At 41.4% G+C, this 21,272-nt stretch overlaps 1 protein-coding gene across 1 annotated transcript in view; it reads right to left on the minus strand.

Moving 5' to 3' along the window:
- Positions 1-459: 459 nt before the first annotated feature.
- Positions 460-21,272, minus strand: part of SH2D2A (SH2 domain containing 2A) — a 90,948-nt gene continuing 70,135 nt past the window's right edge. The window contains exons 5-9 of the mRNA XM_069217850.1: positions 19,209-19,374; positions 16,075-16,302; positions 11,465-11,692; positions 5,613-6,155; positions 460-1,740 (exon numbers count right to left, since the gene is read on the minus strand). Coding sequence (XP_069073951.1) covers positions 1,549-1,740; positions 5,613-6,155; positions 11,465-11,692; positions 16,075-16,302; positions 19,209-19,374 — 1,357 coding nt within the window. The 3' untranslated portion in view covers positions 460-1,548. The remainder of the gene's footprint in view (positions 1,741-5,612; positions 6,156-11,464; positions 11,693-16,074; positions 16,303-19,208; positions 19,375-21,272) is intronic.

The following is a 21,272-nucleotide window of genomic DNA, read 5'->3' on the forward strand; positions in this document are numbered from 1 at the left end:
CAGTTTCAAACTCTAAAAAACACTGTATTTTTCTCGCTTTCAGCTACCCATAAGAAGGGGTCAAATCATGACCAAAAATAACACTTTCCAATAAAATTTGAGCGCAAAGACCTTTATGCAGTCTTAGCACTGCATTGCAAGCGGCACATATTTTTCAGTTAAATCAAATGTTCCCTAACATCTCTTACACCATATCATGAGGACAGCAGACTGGCGTGGAACAATTGCATCATGTATATTTATATTCCAAAAAATAAACTGCTGTGAAGTAGCTCAGTGGATAAAACTCAGAAGTGGTGTTACCGTTATTTCTATAGCACCTATCGATCCCTATCTATGTCGCTCTCTTTCTTTCTCTCTCTCACAAACTCCCTGTCATTCTCCCCTCTCTGTTCATGGCACTCACTCAGTGAATCTGTTTACTTGCACTTTCAAAACAAACAAAAAGTTGGTGTTAGGTAACTTTACACAATAAAATTGTATTCAGACACATTCTTGAGACATGAGATAAAATAAATTCACATATCCCATTAAAATGTTGAGTACTAAACCACAACAGAGATTTCCTTTTATGCCCTTAGCCAGACACAAGATGTTTGTATCACAATCCAGATGTGGAAATCACTTGATAAAATTTTCCAGGTGACTCAAGCTAACAATATATTTTAAATGTAATGGCATTTATATTAGTGAATGCTAATGCCGATACTCAGACTAGATTTTTAAAACTCTAACATCTCTTAAATGATTGATCAAATTTCCATCTAACAAAACATCACCCTACCTGTTGGACACAAGCTTAGTAGTTTACATGTAATCAGGCTGCCATTGATTTTCTTCTAGAAAATCTCCATATTGACACAGAGACACATATACTGACCATATTTTCACATTACCACATGAATTACATAAAAATGTTTACCCTGACAATTTTGGCGCAAATTGGTTAATATTTGCTTCAGTTATGAGGAAACAAAACTGTTTTAATAGCTGACCGCATACAAATACATAAGGACTTAACATTCAAACTGATAGTCCCTATTTTGCCTTACCTTAACCTATTGATTATACATGTGACAAGTGTGATATTTTATACAAAGGCAAATGTATATTGAGAAATGACTCTCTCGCTCTCTCTCTCTCTATATATCTATCTATATATATATAGATAGATATATAGAGAGAGATATATAGATAGATAGGCATCCAAGTCAGCGGATCAGGAACATGTTAGGAAGATGGGGGAGAGAAGAGGAGAAAGTTCACAAATGAGCATTAACTGGCAGCGTTCCTTAAAGTAGAACTGTTAGAAGAAGGAAAAGCAAAATGGGAGCCGGAAGTCTGATGATAAGTCTCAGCAAATTTGTTAGGCTGTATAATACGACCTCCCTACTCCCCTCTGGCACCAAATCCTTTCCAATGACTAAAAAATGATGATTTTGGTGTTCCTAAAAAAAGACTGCATTCCACAAAAATATTTTGCCCCAGTTTCTGGTAGACACACTTAACAAATCCCAAGGGATCTCTGTAAATTAGATCCATTGTGAATTAAGGTCTAGTTCTCCAGATGTGTCCATTTACATCATCTCCCTTGAATGTTGAAAATGCCCTTGGCCGCTGATGCTCCTCCGAAATTGGCTCATAAATATTTTCAGTCACTGTAGGTGCTTCGGAAGCTGTCCTTCCTAGCTGTCTGTTGTAAACCGGATCATCAAAATGAGGTGACTTCTTCGGAGGATTCTAGCAGGAGTCAAGGAAAGAAGTATTATTATTAACAAAAGAACAGATTTTAATTTATTATACCTGTCCCCAGCTACACCTGCTGGGCTAAAATGCACATGATTCAATGTATCCAGAGGTGGACTCATTGGCGATAGATCAGTAATACTCTTGGCCCAAAAGGTGAAGGAGTTTGATTAACAACTCAGACAAGGGTGCAGGGGCAAGGGCTTGAATTGTGAAGCTCATGTGGCAAACATTCCTTTCAATAAGCAAAGATTCACACTCAAAGGCAAATGCTCACAATATACCGCCAAATAGACATCTCCCATTCCCTGCTCAGTCAAGCCTGCGAGAAGCCAAACAATATTATTCTGTGTTAAATGATCTGAAAGCGGTTTTAGCGGCTACATTTTTCAGTCAGTAAAATTGGGCTTAGGGTTCCTGCATCTGATGAATTCGGCTGCTGGAACACTGGCCCACATGTGCTTGGGGGGAACAGAATTCCATATGGGAATTCACTTCCCCTAACTCTTGATGGGGCCTGACTGCGCTCATTTTGTTGCCACTTGATTAGTTTGTGCAGTAACTCATTTATATTTGGAATAGTATTTACTTTTTATATAATTTAAAAAAATCATATTTCGGATGCTGGTCTCACTCCAGTACTTTGCTTAAGTGTACTTGACAATGGTAAAAACAAACTGAAATGTAACAGTTTCAACACCTATTATAGGTATGTCTACGGCAAATTTGTGGTAAATGAAGTTTAAAATTTGACTTTTAACTACATTGTGTACGTTGCTGGATTACTATCTGACCGGCAATTAAAAATGTGGAATTTGTATGGATGTAATCAGGCTTTTAAGGGAGATGTTACTGTGTTTCTCGTCAGTGGAGCCTAACATATGGGATTATACATTTGTACTGTATATCACCAGGAAATAATTTCAAGTGTCAACGCCAGGATCATTTTTGCATCTTGCAATTAAAAGAATACAGTGTAAAGTGTAAGGGGAGAGTTCGTTGCAGTGTGTTTCTGAATATTTTTTTCCAGAAGAATGTAAATAAGCCATCACAAGCAAATAGACACACTTGATATGTGCGCGCGAAAATAGTTTGCTGCAATGTTAGATCCATTCCAGTTAAGGACATATGATTTGTTGAAAGCATTAATACTGACAAAAATATTTGCAGTGTTAAAATATACATTTTCATTGTGTGTTTAATTATAAAAACAGCAAAACTGTCCATTCAATTAAAAAATGAACGTCAAACAACACACCACCCTCCCGCCAAACAACAAACACACTTTACTTAGCATGCTTCTCCATATCTTCTCTCTCAGTCACAGTACTACCAAGAAAGCAAGTATGGCAAAGTATTATTGTATAAACGTCAGATCCACAAGCCCAAAAATATTTTCTACTGTACACTCAAGAAATCATTGGCAGCAAATTAACATCTGGTAACAAGCAAAACAAAATAAAAAAATAACCTTACTAAATTCAAAGCTCTCTACTCCGCTTGGGTAAGACCTGGCACTACAGCCAAAGCGACCTACTACAATTCAAGGTTCACCGAGGTTCCAAGCAAAGCTGTCTTTAAAGTTTCCAGGAGATGAGACAGACCTTCCTGATACACTACTCAATTGACATGTGCAAAGCCACTAATCAGATGTTCATGGAAAAAAAATCAAGCAGTGTGCAGTTCTTAATTAGGAAGAGTTATTGGCAAAATAATGCTCAGAAGCCCGCTGCCTGCCTTAGGAATGTCAGGGGTGCCTTCTGACCCCTTGCACCTTATGCTGTCTGTACTGATGCTTAATGTTCATGATGAAATGATGTGAGAATAATACATCACATTGACATGAGCCAATGGGTGCATTTATTATATCACTTATTGATGCACTACCACACCCGTAGTGGATCGGGTACCAGTGGTGTGGTGAGATCACTGTGAGAATTGTACCCATAGACTGTTGTGTATTATTTTGATTGTACTCACCTGGGTTCCGTACTGGGTACGTGGGTTGGCCCTTGTGTTTATAACTTTGACATGCAGCAGCTGGCACACACAATGCCACTCTCTCCTTCACTGGGCCATTTCTTTAAGACTCCCACAGACAGTCTCCCCTACCCATTCGTACACCATAACACAGGCATCTAATTTCCTTGTCCAATGTGCCTTAAGGCCCCCAGTAGACTTTCTCCTCTGTCTATTATGTGAACACATCACTGCTCCCCTGACCATCTCTCATAGACCCCCAGGAGTCTGGACACTTGGCAGCACTTCTCTGGATGGGTGCCACTGCCAACTCAGTTAGACAACATGTTTGTCTACTCTTTTACTCCTTCTTCCCAATCACTTTCAATTAAGTATTACAGAAGACAGTAAGAAACATGTCAAACAAGGTGGCTGCTCCAGGCTATCTTTACCAGCACTGGCAAACTACCTTACAACTCCTGCTACCTTGTGGCTACATTAACTTTTCTGACGGATATGCACACGCTGGAAATAGTACCACGGTGCCCCCATGGGGTACCAGCCTAGTGTGAAGTCCTGTGCCCCATACCCCCTCAAATGGTAAGCAGTTTGGTCCGGTATGCTGCATTATAATTGTCAATTTCCATATATGTTAGACAGCAAATCTTATATTTGATTTTTACATTAATCACAACCCAACATTGACACTTAAAAATGGGCAAGATCTGGTTGAATTTGCTAGTAAAGGAGTAAGCAGTTGAGTGTTGTACTACTTAACACACAGCTAGTTAATTTCGTGTCTCCATCAACACAGCATTGTTAAAGTCCATATAATCAGTAACCAGGGATTGGATTCCAGTTTAGGTGCTCTATGGAGAGTAGGTATTTTATCTTTTTTAAGACACTGGGGGCCTCATTTATGAGGTCTGTGGCACAGGGCAGGGCAGCAAGTGCCTTGATGCACAGCCCTGTGCCCTTGGGAAAGGACAGAAATGCGCTGTATCTACAAGAACACTACACATTTCTGTCCTCTCCCCCTGCGCTGGTGCACAAATTGCTGCCTAATGCCAATGCAGGCACACTTGCACCATGATACAAGAATGCCTGCATTGAGGGGATGATTGTTTTTGTGCAGAAAGGGACACCTTCCTTCACAAAAACAATCACAAGAGGTGTTGTCCTCTTTCTATGTGTGCTGCAGAATGCCGCACACATAGAAAGAGGGAAAAAACGGGGAAAAATAAAGATATTTCTCCCTGTTGCATCATTCTTACGCCACCCCAGATTTGGTGTAGGAATCTGATGCATTCCCAGACTTGTAAATCTAGGAATGCGTCAGATTCATTTGGGTTCCATGGGTGTTGGTTGGGAACACCCCAAGCAACACCCATGGAACACCCCTTTCATGCAGTGTTATGCATGAAAGGGGTCCATATTTACAAGGCCATGAAAAGCCACACAAGGGAGCTTTGCGTGGCCTTGTAAATATGGGCTGGCACACTGTGCCACCGAGGTGTAAAAACATTATGCTTCGGTGTCGCAATGTGCTGCTCGGGCCTTGTAAATGAGGACCGAAACGAGAAAAAAACTGCAAATTTAGCTGAAAGAGTAATTTGGGACATGGTGCTGGAGAGAAGATCCAGAATGGCACCGAGCGAATTCACTTAGGGGACAGAGTGAGGGAGAGAAACTATCACTTTAGAGTATGCTTATCAATAATGGGTCACAACTAATTTTGCATTAGAGAGTGATGAGAAGAACTTATATTTTCGAGGGATATGATTTCATCCATAAGGAAGATTGTCAGTAATGACAGATGAATCTTGACTATTCTTAGGCACACAAACACAGCATAACTCTGGCCTTTTACGAGGCAAACCCTCTGAGAATCCACACCCCACTCTTACCTGGGCTTTAAATGCTTGTCTTGAAGGATTCCTAACCAGCAGGTGATGCTGAAGCGGCAGTTCCTTGGTGTGTGGGTCCCACTGGGATCTCGCAGGCAGCGTTGAAGCTTTGTTTGCATTGACCCTGGGTATTGGGATGTGTGCAGGAAGGCTGGGGGGTGCTGTCCTCTTCTCCACCTCTGTGATGTCAGCCGCTTTCCTTTGCTTCTGCTCCACCTCGGAATAAATATTTTCTTCGTGACAGAGTGAGCCACGGCCCATGGCATAAAAATCAATGGTCTCATGGGGTTCATGGTAGATGTGCCTCTCTAGGGGCAGGTTGTCTGTGGGCTCAGTGTACGTATGAAACTTGACCAGGAAGGAGTATTTGTGTTCTGCGGAAGGTGATCTTGCCGAGGCCTTGGAGTCTTGAGCATCTGTGTTAGTAATGCGCGCAGGCCTGTGATGGTGGGCTTCACTCTGCCATGGCCCAGATATTTCTTCTCCTTCTGGGGTCGGATGAGGCCTGACCGGAAGTGGCAGTATAAAATCATGAAGCTGAACCTGATGGAAAATGGTATTGAAATCAGTCAGTCTGTTGATGTCATGTTACACATTTGTCATCAAATAGAAGGAAAGGAAACTATTGACAGATTAGGCATACTATGGAATTAAGGGCCAGATGTTTGAAGCATTTTTCAAGTCGCAAATGGCGAATCGGGCCATTTGCGACTTGAAAAATGCTATTTGGGATGTACAGACCCATTTTTGCGATTCGGTAATCTCTTTACCGAATCGCAAAAAGGGTTTGCAAGTCGCAATTAGGAAGGGGTGTTCCCTTCCTAATTGCGAGTCGCAGTCCCATGTATGATTGTTCTGTGACCGCGAATGCGGTCGCAAAACAATCGCAGTTAGCACCAGTTTCAAACTGGTGCTAACCCATTCGCGAACGGGACAGGGTCCCCATGGGACCCCTTCCCCTTTGTGATTGGCAGCGAAAATATCCTGCGGACCACTGCCTGTTCTGAAAAAATGAAAAGATAACTTTTCATTTTTTGTATTTTAAATGCATCTCGTTTTCCTTTAAGGAAAACGGGCTGCATTTAAAAAAAAACCTGCTTTATTTAAAAGCAGTCACAGACATTGTGGTCTACTTTCTCCAGCAGGCCACCATCCCTGTGAGGGCAGCCATTCCCAATGGAGTCGCAAATTGCGACCTACCTCATGAATATTCATGAGGTAGGTCATTTGCGACCCCATTGGGAATTGGAAACAGTGTCATTGACACTGTTGTACATCAGGTATTGCGACTCGCAATTTGCGAGTCGCAAAACCTGAATTTCGTACATGTGGCCCTAAGTCTCAAGAAGGACTGTTAAAGGTCATGTGCTTCTTCTTTTAAGTAATATTTTTGATCCATTCGAAGAATTTCCTTTCCATACGCTGTAGTTTACTTTGCCTCTGGAGAATCAATAGGCTACCTCTTGTATTATTCATACATTTGCTACTGAAGGAACAATGGCACTTGTATTTTTAATGCTAAATATACAGGTTTGAAATAAATGATGTTAATCAAGTCCATAACAAAGCAGAGATCTTGTAGGGCCGTATTAATTCTTCGCCTTTAATGTTCTTGTAAAGATTCCCATCTCTGAATATAGGGTCAGAAGCATCTGGGCAGAGTGAAAACGTACAAACTAAACTAAAGTGTAAACATGCCCTCCAGGACGGTACCTTCGCACATGTTTGCATAACTTTTGCATAAAGCCCTAGACTTAACATACTTTTGCACAGAGTCTGCTACATTTGGGGTAGGAAATATCCCAAAGGCTTTTTCTAATTCTGTTAAAATGTAAGATGTTCTGTGAGAAAGAATCCACCAAAAATATAAACATTGAAAGAAATGTACTATTTCAATTTCGAATGGTTTTATTGTAAATGTAAATGGTAAAATTGGAATAGGTTAGCTTATATTAATAAATGGAACTTGAAATACTACCCTACAGGGGAAAAGAGAGATATTGCTCACCTGCTGATCAAAGACTATATAATATTTGACCTAATAAAACAGAATAAAGTCTCAAATTCGCAATGATAAGGCTAAATAAAATTATAAAGTATTCCATGAGCTAAAACAGCAGCAATCTTGGCTAAGGAATGCCAGGGAAGAAGGTGGGTCTTTCAGCAGCATTTCATATGTGCCAAGCGGTGGTAATATATTCAGTATCATTCTCAATTGTAAAGGTTCCAGATTCAGTGACCAGCTTTTATTTGTTTTCCATTGGTCTGCTAGCTGCTTAAAATGTAATTGGCACCAAATAGTACGTAATTTAACCCCCCTTAAGGTCACTGGTAAATGTCACACCTAAAAGAGGGTGGACTTTATGTCATCACCACAAGGCATCATGGTGTCTGGAGCCTGAAGTGGACTTGCTTCAAGGAGTTCTGGAAGCTAGAGACCAGCAAGTGCAAGACTGTGGTGCTAAGCCACAAACATCTCTCACAGTTGTTCTATGACAAGACTATGGCTTTAGGCAATTCAATTCAACTTGTTTTTTTTTTGCAAGAGATCAATCAGAAAATGACTGCACTATGATAACAACTGACTGAAGAGTTGTGCAGGGGATGGAATTGAGAACTGGTACTGGAATATTCAGGTGGAAATCTATCTATCTATCTGTCTATCTATCTATCTATCTATCTATCTATCTATCTATCGCTGAGTAATTTGAAGAAGTTTTTCTACTATTGTTTTAATGGGTTTCATTCATTAAAAATATTAGAAACAAGTTGAGAAATGTTTCCTCCATTTAAAATAAAAAAGTGCAACTACTTAAGAGTAGACCATACTTGTTTAAAGTTGTGCCTCTGTTCAAATAGAGGTAGTGTCTGACTCACAAGTTATATGAAATAAATATATCTCATCTAGCACAAAAGGACACTAATATTCAGATGTCAGCTTTGCAAATTCTGATATATGCAAAGTCAGTTTCACTGAGTAGCAGAAACAGGGTATCTTGCCTCGCCTGAATAAATCAACAATTTGCAAGACCAATACAGAACAACACATTCAACCTAATAAGAGAATTCTACAGTACTTTCTGTGTTTTTAGGCCGCACACAATTGATCACAAATGATTATTCTTATCATACAGTAGCAATTAGCCATGTACTTATGTCACCTGGTAACTACAATAAACATTATTTTACATGCTTTTTCAATCTGCCTCTTATTTTCGAAGATCTGTTATTCTGAAGTTAAATAAATTTCCTCTGTCCAATTGCCCAATTGTTCACTGCAACGATTTAAAAAGCTAAATGCGTCATTATAACATCACAGGTATATACAGGTATATAGGCCGCAATGGAGTTGCTGCACTACTTCTCCTGGACCTCTCACCTGCCTTTTGACCATGACATCCTAATACAACAACTCTACAAAGCCGGCATAGAGTGGACTGCTCTCAATTGGTTCCCATCCTACCTTCAAAACAGAACAAATGTAATTCATTGTCCCCTTTTCTCGTCAAAACCCTTCTACACAAAAGCAGGTGTCCCTCAAGGTTCAATTATCTCACCTATGCTTTTCAACATCTACATGATGTCATTTCCGGCAATGATAAATTAATTTCAACTCATAAGCTACAACTATGCAGATGACACACAAATACTAATTAAACTGGAATGCCCCAAAGATATTAGAAACTCATAAATCTTCAGTTGCCTCAGAGCCATTGATCATTGGATGACCTGGAGGCATCTAAAACGGAATGCTTCTAGAACAGAAATCCTCACATGTGGCGAATGAAAACAATGACCCACTCTGCGCCTGGCCTGATGATCTGGGACCATGGACTCCATGTTAATAAAGAATGCTCAGGTAGACAGATTAGCAAGATCAAGCTTCATCACCATGAAAACCCTGTGATGCATCTTCCCCCACCTCGGATTAGCACACAAGGTGCAGGTTAATTTTTCTCTTGTACTATCGAAACTGGAATACGCCAATGGCCTCTACCATGGATCATCTCTGTCTACTATGAAAAAACTACAGCACATTCAGAACATGACTGCCAGACTACCCCTACATATAAAGCCACAAGCCCATATCTCCCCTGCCTTGAGGGCCCTACATTGGTTACTGGTTGCCAGAAGGTCCACCTTCAAGCTGCTTTGTATCACCCACTAAGCAATACTTAGAACAGGACCACTTTGCACCATGAATAAAATAAAAAAATACAGTCAACAAAGAAACATCCGCTCAAGATTGGCACCCAGCCGCAAAACATCCCCATACAAGAAAAAGACAAGATGTGGTTCATCTTTCTCTGTTCAAGCAGCCAAACTATGGAATTTATTACCCCCAAATATAAGATCAACGGATAAATATCTTAATCTTTAGAAGACTACTCAAGAGGTGTCTCTTACCCACATAACCACCATACTCAAACAACAATGGACTGCATATCCCTGTGTATGTAAACATTTATAAGTTGATAATATGTGTAGGAAAGTCCCAGGCCAGCCTCCTACAATATGTATATGTCTAGATATGTGTATTTCTTTGTGCAAATGTGTATAGTAACTATTTTATCGTACAATATATGCATACTCCTTAGGCCTGTTTTAACAAATGTATATGTTACTTATGGTTAAATATATATATGTATGTATGAGTAGGTGTATGTATGAGTATATATATTTATTATGTATACATGTATGTATGTATGTACATATATATGTGTATATTATTATATGCTTAACATGTTCATAGGTCAGTGCATAATTTCTATATAGGTTGCTTGATTAGATGCTTGAGAGTCTCTGTTTTTATTTTATCTATAACAAAAGGTAAAAATGATCTTAACTATTCATCTACAAGCATTTCACTATTGAAATATTGAGGAAAAATAAAATTATGTTAGAAAAGATAAATTAACTTCAAATACTTTAACTCTTAAAAAGTCTGTGTTTATACGATACAACTTAAATCTCAATATATTATATTCATTACACATATATTCTCTTACTATGTAATCATGTGTCTATATATTTATTACTTTAGTCCTACTGTACAAGAGGGAAAGAAATGAAAAAATACTCTCTTGAAAGCTTTACTGTGTCTCACCATCACCCTATACCTCTATCAATCTATCTTCTATCTCCACTTTCTGACTCATCCCAAACCCATTTTACTACTGTGAGCTCCAAAATAACCCTTCCTAGACTCTTCCCTTCTCTACCCCTCTTGGGTCACACCAAACCACAGTTTACTACTGTGATCTCCCAAAAACCACTACTAAAGTCTCCCTCATTTATCTCTTCTTTAACTCATCACAAACCCCATTTTATTCCTGTGATCTCCCTAATCCCTTTCTACAGACTCTTCCCTCCTCCATCTCTCCTTTACTTATTGCAAACCTCATCTTACACCTATGATCTCCCAATTGACACATCTGGATTCTTCCCTCCCCTCTCCCTCTATTATTGTATTCAATCCGACTAACAGACTCACATGTCCTCCGCTCAAATTAAATCATTCCTCCCTATACTAATACTGTACTCATATTCCCCTATACTAATCCACCACTAATCCTCTTGGATTCCGGAGTAGCGTGCTACTCGCTGAAAAGCACTTTGATGCCTCATTAGGGATAGTAAGCACTATATAAATACAATTACAATATTCAGATTATAGAAATTCTGTATCTGGAACTAGGGCGGTAAGAGTAGGCCATTCCCTTGCAGAAACTCAGTCTTCAAATTCAAGAATAAAAGTATTAAAAATGATAATGTTGATCTTCACCATAAAATTTATTTTTGTCTCTGTAAACACCATAAACACCGCTTCTGGCAGTGTGAAACTGACATACCTCTTCTTTGAGTTTCGCTGGGTCAATCTGATTTGGCAGCTTTGATGATGCAGGAGTTGACGGATGAGGAGTAGGTTCAGTTTGTTGTGCTGGTGGTATCGGTTTCTTGACTTTTGTGTAGGGATGATGGTCTCCTTTGCCTGAGTTGACATTACTTTGTGTAAGATTAGCATCCGGTATCTCTTCTGTGTTCTGCACTATTTGAGTGCAACACGCATGCACTGATTTCTACAAAATTAGGTTGAAAACAAAGCTTTAAAGTGGGCTGACTATTATTTCATGGTTTATGTCAATTATGTGCAGCAAATATTTGTCATGTTTATGACTTTATTTTTTAAAACAATTTGTTTTCATTTTGTATCTTCATTTACTGGTTGGTACCTCTTGATTGTATTTCCAGGCCACCATCCCACCAATACATTTATATCCCTACTTAAACCTTGAATGGCACACACACTCTTTCTATAATTCCCTCTGTCTACCTATCCTTAAGGCACCGAAGAGACAAAAAGATTCTGCTGTGAATAAAATTAAATATTTAGTTTACTCTTTGGGAGAGGGAACCATATAATTTCTATCTTCAATTTTAGGTGAAACGACAGACGATTTCTGCCAATCTTTGTGGAAGTTTCAAATGAGGATACAGGGAGTTGGAGGGAGGGACCCCAGGGTGTGTTCAAATCAAAATAACTCCCCAGCCCATTTGCAAGTATTTCTAAGGCTTGCAAATTCACGGTAATATATAGAAGTCTTTGATTCCTTTGCTCCTATTTTGTGAGTTTGTATCTTTTTATGACAAAAGCACAGATTAAGACTTTAATCTCAATCCCATAAACACATATCTCTGCACCTACACCTACTTAACTTCCAGGAGATCACCAAATAACCATGGATGGACTCTGAGCTATCCTCCGACTCGCTCATAAACCACAAAACCGTGATAAAACTTCAGTAGACCCCCCTGCATAGTTTAAAGAGACCCTGTTGAATCCCAAAACAGACCCTTACTTAACTCCTGTAGACCCACAACAACCCCCTGAGAGCTGTCAAAAAATCTTTGAAAAGCTGCCAACTATGCCCTTGTAGGGCCCAGACTGAACATCACGCAGCTCTCACAAACACTTAAACATCCAGAAACAAACTCTTGCATAGGTCCAACTCACCAATCAAGAGGCTCGTACGCGCCACTAGAAGAGCCTCAGAACAATAGCCTGCCCTCATGTTGCTTGAATAACAATGAAAAATCCTGCTGACCACCCTCCTTAGTCGATGCTCCAAGACTAGAATTCAATATCCCTTTCACTCTCCGTGAGCCAACCCTTTATGGGAAGGGCTTTGAGAGTCTCTGCCAGGAAACTGAAGAGGAAATAGTGCAAATGGCACATTCTACAATGTCATTTCCAACTCAGTTGTACAAAAAGCAGTGGCATATGGTGGCAGATCTGAAGGGGAACAAATAATGTGGTCTAACTCTCATGGGTCTGGCATAAATTCCAGAAGCAATATCTCACGTTTGCAGCCTATCATATACGTGCCAAACTGCGCCGCTGGCATCTGTTTGGGTCCCTAGAGAAACAGTGCCTCTCTGATGCAGTGTTACCCACTGAAAAACACCTTTAGAAAAACCTGTGCCCCTTTTAAATCCTGTTGGCACATGGGGCCATATGTACGAACACTTTTTCCCATAGACACAGAATGGGTAAAAACCTTTGCTACATCTGGCCCATACTCCCTTAAGTGTTCCTCTGCCAGCTATCAGAATGAAAGCTTTTATATGCCAGGGTGCTACAATAGTACAGGGCATTTTGGTCAATATGCATGCTGTTCTGGAGTGATTAGGAGGGCAGACTGGCTCTAAGGGGCAGTCCACGGTTCCTGCTGGCTCTGCTGGGTGCCAGAGATGCTGCTCAGGGTGGTGTGGCTTGTTCAGTACCATCATATTAGTAGTCTGACAGGCTCAGATCCGCACTCTAGATTTAATAATCAAGATACTAAAAGTGCCACGATGCCAGTGACTACATTGTCCCAAAAAACAAAGCGCTATCGTGCTGTTTTGTCCAATGTATCGGCATGCAATGCACAGGTGGACTCTCAATTTTCCAAATTTTACGGAAGAGATAGCAGCCCATCACTGTGGCAGTATCCAAATGGCATCAGTATGTAAGCAACACAATAATCAGTCAAGGTTCCCTAACAGCTCAGTAGGCGAAACACAATAACCGGTTTTCACATTGCCACGGAATCTAAAGTTCCACAGTCTAAACAGTTTCTGCAGTATGCATAACACCTAGCTAGTCCACTATTGCCTCAGGATCAGTGCTTAATTTGTAAATACAGAAGTGCCGGTGCTCAAAGCCCTTCTCTTAAACACGAGGCTGCTGTAATTAAATCTGCCAGCACTGAATACTGAGGCAGCATAATCCTGAAGCCATCTCGGGCCTCTTCAATCCATTTACGGCCGCCCCTGCCCCTTCAGCTCATCCTGCAACTTTCTGCTTTCTCTCTTTATGACCCTTTTTAGTTTTTCCTTCTTCCGTCTTTCACATATATGTCTTTTGCTTGCAGCAATTGCTTGAGGTATAAGAATAAGCCCCGGCCCTCACAAATAAGTGCCGGTGCTCGGCACCGGAATCAACAAGCACAAATTAAGCACTGCTCAGGATGTAAAGCCCTGTATCCAGTCCAGCATCCACCCTGCCCATTACAAAGCACCATAATCAGCTCAGTTGGGGCCGTGATCTGGAATGAAAAGCACCCCGACCACAGCCAGGCTATGTATTCCCATTGATTCCAGAAAAACAAAGAGTCAACCTCCAGTTTGTCGATTACCCAGATTTAAAGTAGCAGCGCAAGGCAGAGGCAAATATCTGGGCCAACCCGGACTGTTGAGCTGTCCGTCCAGCAGCGGCGTGAGCTGAAGTCTTGTCGGGCATCAGCGGTGGATTCGGCTCTCCAGCTGCTAATACAAGGGGTGGGTCTGTTGGCGGGAGCTCAGAAGGGTGGGTGCACCCATTCTAAACCGAGCCAACATGGCTACCGCCTCCCCCTCCTCGCAGGTGTGGTGTGTTGCTTCCGATGCCCCATACAGATAGCAGTCCAAGCCAGCCTTCCCTGTGTATTGGCACAACCCTACAGCGCATGTGCAACTATTGCCTGTGTGAACCAGCAGGCCTGGGCACTGAGCGAAGGGGCTGAAAGCAGGGTTGAGACCTTCTCAGAACTTCTACTGGGAAAAATGTCTGCAGAGCCTGAAGAATGGTAAAGATAATGGGTGGATTAAAACATAGTAGGTGATAGGGCTTTTTACTGCCTCTTTAGGCGCTGATCTTCGTCACAGTAACTTTTCACGTTACCAGACATTGATGAAAGTTCGATGAAGAATTCAATGAGTAGCCGAAACAAGCTCTCTACCCATCAGTAAACAGCAGCATTTTGGACGCATGCATATCCTAAAAGAATTCACTCGTGTGGGATTCATGTCCAACAAACGTGCAAGAATAGTGCAATGCAGTACACAGCGAGAAAATCAAAATCTGATTTGTTTGCTTATTGTATTAATGCATTTGAGCACAAATGACGAAAATAGTAATTGACAGCATAGAACTGCAAGTACGCCCTCATAAAACTTCATAAAAAATAACTTTACTACACACATTATTTCACCTATTTTCTGTACGCTTCTGTTAGTATAACGTTGAATTAGTTCATTCATCCAATATACTTAGTGGGCACTGCAAGGTTAGATATAGACAATTATTTTATCTTTGTATGTAAGGTTTTATTCAGACTTTTTAAGACACAGATGTGTGGCTAAGCAGTAATACTGGGTGCAAGAACAGCCTCTTGTAGAGGAGAAATTCGAGCTTCCAATCTGTGCAAATACAGGAAGACGTGAAAATGTAATTTCAAATCGAGGCTCTCTAAAGTGTCCTGTATTGACACCCTGAGTCATTTTGTTTTGCCCTAATGCAGTGGTTTCCAACCACTTCTGTAGACCCCCACTTTATCATTACTGGAACTGGGGAACTCCAACTGAATCATTATTGGAATCCGGGGACCACTCCCCCCCTCCACTGACTCATTACTGAAAGCTGGGAACCTAATCTTTTAATATTATTTAATTTTCTCAGCAGTCACGGACCTGAGGAGGCTTTGGATCCCCAGGGGTCCCCGAACTACAGGTTGGGAATCACTGTTCTAATGCTTCCAATGCTTAATTTGAAAAACATATAAGTGCAGGAACTGAAAGTTTTCCTTGGCAGCCCACCGCCAGCACTGCCAAATGCCAGGGTTGCTGAAAACCAAGGTTAACCAGTTTTGATTTCACCCAATGTCTCTTTCTACCACCTCCCTGCACCTCCTGCCTCTTTATCACAGTCTTGCGTTTTTACCTTTTTTTCTCCCTTTGCCACTGGTTTCCTGTCTTTCTGTTTTTGCATTTTCTGCACGTTTCTCTCTTGATGTGATTCACAGTCTGATGATGACAAGCACGCCCCACTCCTTAAAAATCAGTTTGGTGACCAATACCTGCATCTGCCTACAAACATTAAGCACTGAAGTATTAATACTACAAGCCCACTAGTTATAACCGTGGATTGCAAGTTGCATACCTGCTCTTGTACGCTGGCTGGTTTGTCTTCATTGTGTTGCTTCAGGGATACAGGAGCTGGTATATGCAGAGCAGACAGAGGTCGGGGTTCAGGGTTTATCTGCTTCTTGACTTTGGTGTATGGGTGATGATCTTCTTTACCTGCAATGACCTTGCCTAGCGCTTGATCCAAATTTGGTGTCTCCTCTTTGATCTGGCGTGTTTGGGTGCAATCAGCACACTCTGGCTTCTACAAAAAAAACATTTAAGGAGGGCTTTCGAATGGTTAAACTAAAAAAAAAAAATGTTGCAGAAAAAGTTTAATAAGGGAGATGATTTCATTTTAAAGATTTTCATTTATTTCTCTTCATAATTCTCAGGTCGGTAGATCTTGATCATATTTCCATTCCCACCTTCCACCACCGCTTGTATTTATTTCTTTATGTGACCTTGAATCATTTGTGTCATGTATCTCCAATTTACTCCCTCTCTAACCCATTATTTAGGCATCCAGGAGACCAGAAAACGGAGGGAGAGGAAAGTGTCACATAATCAATTTTTGAATTCTTCTAAGGGACCAGTGCTCATACAGGATTATTTGTCTGCCTGCTTGCCTCCAGTTTTGGGATAAATTGGGTTTTATTTCGTCTTAAAAATGTACCAAAAAGGCTTAATTGAAATATTGATTAAGATAATGAAATTAAAATAACATCGCACTTAACTCAGTTTAGACCGTCACATTGTTTAAAAAAGACAATAATAAACCCAGAATAGCCCTAAAAGGCGCATCAATGAACTCCAACAAACCTCATAATAACCTCAATAGCGCCTCACAAAGCTATCCAGGCATATTATCCCCCAGAAGACCTCTGGACAGCTAAAATAGAACTTTACAAATCTGCAATCAGAGTTTTACAAACCGACAACAGATTATTTTTCAAATGTCCTAAACCTATTTAAAAATTCATAAAAAAATTCTAAATCATTAAATAGGTTCATAAAACTATACCGATTTGGTATTTCAAAGGGGGTGTATATTTAGGGCATTTCTTCCAAAAACCGATTCTTTACGGTATAAATAGGATAACAAGAGTGCTACAACACAACCTTGCATTAGCCCTTTATTAGTATTTCCTCTGATATGACTATAGATGGGTATACCCTTGTTTTACCCCATGTATCAGAATACAGGCTTATGATTGCTCTTATGAATGGTGTGTCACCGTGCGTGGATGCCCGATTTTTTCAGCTTGCCCTATAGTTTTCCTCTGTCAATGCAGCCAAAACCCACTGCAAAGTCCATGAAAGTTGTCCTTTGACTTACTGCACAGTGAATTAGGAGTCATAGAGCTAGTAGGTTGTCTTCAATACTATATTCTTTTCGGAATCCCATTTGGAACAAGGGTACTAGTCCTTTGTTGCCAGCCCAAGCTTCTAGACCTTTAAGCAGAAGTTTAGCAAAACCTCTCCAGCTGTCTGGAACCGCATTAGCAACTATGCAGGACCTATATAACAGGAAGAGATTCTTAGCCCATAGTGAGATGTTTGCTTTGTAAAGTGCCGCTCGGGTTCCGTTAGGACTCCTCTGCCTCTATGGATGGACATCAACATTGTGGTAGCCTCTGTGAATGTCTTGATTATTTTAAACTTGCTCAAGTTGTGAACCTCCCCTGTTGTCTCAAATTCCAAACAATTGTTGGTCACTCATAGTTGTTTAATGTAAGTGGACTATTCAATATGAGGCACACTATTTATCCCAGCACTCTTCCCTTCCAACATTACCTAATTTACCAGTTTCCAGAATTTGTGTGAGTTTCGAGATTTAGGCTGTCAAAAGACCGTCAAAGCTGCTGCAGCCAACAGACCGCCAGTGCTGGCAGTCTGCTGACCGACATAGTAGGAGGTTTTGGAGGACCTTCGCCCATTTATGGGCAGAAGTCTGATTTCGAAGAGGTGGTTCGATCGCCAGCACAGACACGGCAGCAAGACTCTGCCCGCCGTATCACGAGCTTTAATGCGGCTTGGCGGAGTCTTGCTGGCGTGGTGGTGCTGGCGATGCAAGACTGCCAGGGCCCATCCCCTCCGGGACGACCTCCTCGATGGAGAAGGTAAGTGATTGTCTGACAGGGGGTGGGGGATGTGGAGTGTTGTGCGCATGTGTGTGGTATGTGAGTGTAAGTGTGCGAATGGGGGTGTATGAGTGTGTGTATGTGAGCGAGTGAGTGGGGGTGTCTGTGTGCAAGAGTGTGGATGGGGGGGTACGTGTGTGTGAGTGCAGGGGGGTGTCTGTGTGTGCGTATCTGCGTGTGTGAGTGCATCAGTGCGAGTATGCGGAGGAGGTGTAGTATGAGTGCGATTATGCGGAGGGGGTGTAGTATGAGTGCGAGTGTGGCAGGGTGGTGAATGCGTGCATGTATGTGATTGAATGTGAATGTTTGCGTGAATGGGGGGTGTGTCTGCATGTATGCGAGTGAGTGGGGGTGTGTGTCTGCATGTATGCGAGTGAGTGGGGGTGTCTGTCTGCATGTATGCATTTGCCGAGGGGTGTGTATGTGAATGCATGCGTGCGTGAAGGAGTGGGGGGTGTTTGTAAGTATGTGGACGTGCGGGGGTGCACGTGCAGGCGACATGAATGGGGTTTTCTGTCACCGGGTGCGTTTCCACCTGGGTTTTTGTGGCGGGGTGACCGCCACAGAAAGCCTGGCAGTCTGCAGCTTTGTAATCCAGATGGCAGAGTGAGGCCTGCCGCCGGGTTGCAGGTGATTACCGCTGGCCGCAGCGGTTCAGCCGCATCAGCGGGCCAGGCGGCGCTGTGGAAGTCTGGCGTCTGCCAAGTCCCACAGCTCGAGATTTGGTGGTCTTTACCACCGGGTCTGCAGTGGTAAGACCGCCACGGCGAGGCTCGCAGTCTGATGACTGCAATCCTTGTAATGTGGCCCTATGTGGTCTTGGTCAGGTTAATCCAATATCTATGAAATAGAAACCAATGGGCATTCATTTTCCAATGAAACATTTCTACTAAAAATCTCCATCGTTTAGAATCCTTCAAAAAGCTTTTCTTATGAAAGGTTGAAGAGGCTTAGTGTTTGTGATTAGTTGTATCATATTTGGAGCCTGTCATTAGTTAGTCAGACTAATTTTGTTCGTATCTCCTACCTTGCTGCATGCTGATGTCAGGAACTCGTGGTACGGCTCAATGGGGGAAGCTCGGTAGTGATCAAGCAGGTCCTGCAGACTGGCATGGGAAATGTCCTCACCAAGGATCACATAATTGTTATCTGGAAGCTGCTCAAGGAGGAAATGCCTACAGCGCCCAGTACTCCTGGATTTAAAAATATGCAATAAGAGTAATGGCTTGATGGACTGGTAAACAACGTACAAAAGGTTTATCAGGAATTTAAAAATAGCATGAAAGAGCAAAGAGCTTCTTCAGGAGCACATACGAAGAAAGTTATCAATACTTAGCGCAAAATCAGCTTGGGGAATAGACTGCCAATAATGATATCAAATGGCACCATGGTGAGCATAACCATAATTAAATGTGATGCGCAGGAGAGGAGCTGATTAGAAGGAATATATCAGAGACAAAGCAGGTAAAAGAAAATGATTTTAAAGAATAAATCGAGACATGGACAAGTTTACAAAGAACAAACCAACACCAAGGCAGGTTTATACGAGTATTAAAGGGGGTAATCAGAACTAGCACGAGCATAGACATTGATTACAAAGAAAATCCAAGGTCAACAGAGCGAGAACACCGGCATGGATCCTTGTAATTGTATCTGGTGCATTAATCACTCTGAGAGTAATTTCAGGTCACTAACCCTGTGGAGATTAATATAGGTTTCTTGTATTTATTATTGTCTGTGTAATCAGTTTGGTTCCTTAAAAGGATATTAATCTTGTTTTTGGTTTTATTTATTTTCTTGTGTTCTGTATTTTTATGTTTTTTTACTGTCCGATGAAGATCTCTGTACCACTCCTCCACCTTTTTTAATGTGTTTTATTAATATTATTACCCAGACCCACTTTCCTAAATCTCTCTTTAACTGTTCTTCTTCCTTGGATTATTTGGTTATGTTATACCTCTCGTCCAAATTAACCATCACCATTAACCCGGTCTATTTGTACACTTGTTTCTCGAGCTTTTTTCAGGACTTTTTTTTCTCATTTTTGTCCCAGTGTTGAATTTCCAATAAAATCACATCATCTCAATCACGAGACATTGTTTAGAGCCACTAGTTAGAAATTAGGTTTCGAGCCATTAAATCAGCCCGGAATACATTTACTGATGGATTTGCCCCTATTAAGACACACGTTTCCCCAAGAAAGGCTGTACGTGGCTGTACTCATTGCCTCCTTTATGGACCAAATAGGACAAATAAAGACAGTCTCCTAGAGAACAAGCTGTGCCAGGAGAAACCGTGCTCCAAAAATGCTAACTGACCAATGTTTTACCCCCGGGACACCCCATTAACTTTCATCCAAAATGGAACCATTCTCCGGATGCTCGCAGTTTTATCGACCAAAAATGCAATTCTCAGGTGACACCTGTTGCCCAGAACATAATGCTCATGTTTGTGCCTGAAGTAAATCGCTAAGTCCCCTTACTGACATGCAGAGGCTCAATGAATGTTAAAAGTGGTGGTGACTGATGCACATGACACCATCTTTCTGTACGAATACCGCTGGAAAAACAGCCAAAGCGCAGGAGAGTCATAACTCAGTATTGTTGGTTTAGAATTATCCCATATAGTGTACCTACTGTTGAGACACTTTCTCCTCCAACTTTAGCACCCAGAATACACATTCACTCTAGATCAGGCTTCTCCAACCACTAGCTCGTGACCTACTGATAGCTCTCCAGCTACCAGTAAGGAGCTCTCCTGTGTGCATCCCAGCCTTTTAAATCAGCACCTTTTGCTTGGTTGAATCAGTTGGGTCATGTGGGGAGACATATTACTAATTTACTACTTTTGTGCCAGGGGCACTACAACTGTGGCAGGCATGTGTTACTTGCACATAAGCGTTCCAAAACTGATGAAGCCTTTTTTTTTACATAACTGCTGGAAACCCAGCCTCATACAGTGAGGCGATCACTGCTAGTAATCTTGCATATGGGAGCCACTAATGTAATCTTGTGTGATGTGGTCACTATTACAACACTAGTAATAATAGTAGCTCACAATGATTTTCACTGAACATAAGTAGCTCTCGTTA

The sequence above is a fragment of the Pleurodeles waltl genome, chromosome 12, assembly GCF_031143425.1.
Source record: "Pleurodeles waltl isolate 20211129_DDA chromosome 12, aPleWal1.hap1.20221129, whole genome shotgun sequence".
Taxonomy (NCBI): Eukaryota; Metazoa; Chordata; class Amphibia; order Caudata; family Salamandridae; genus Pleurodeles; species Pleurodeles waltl.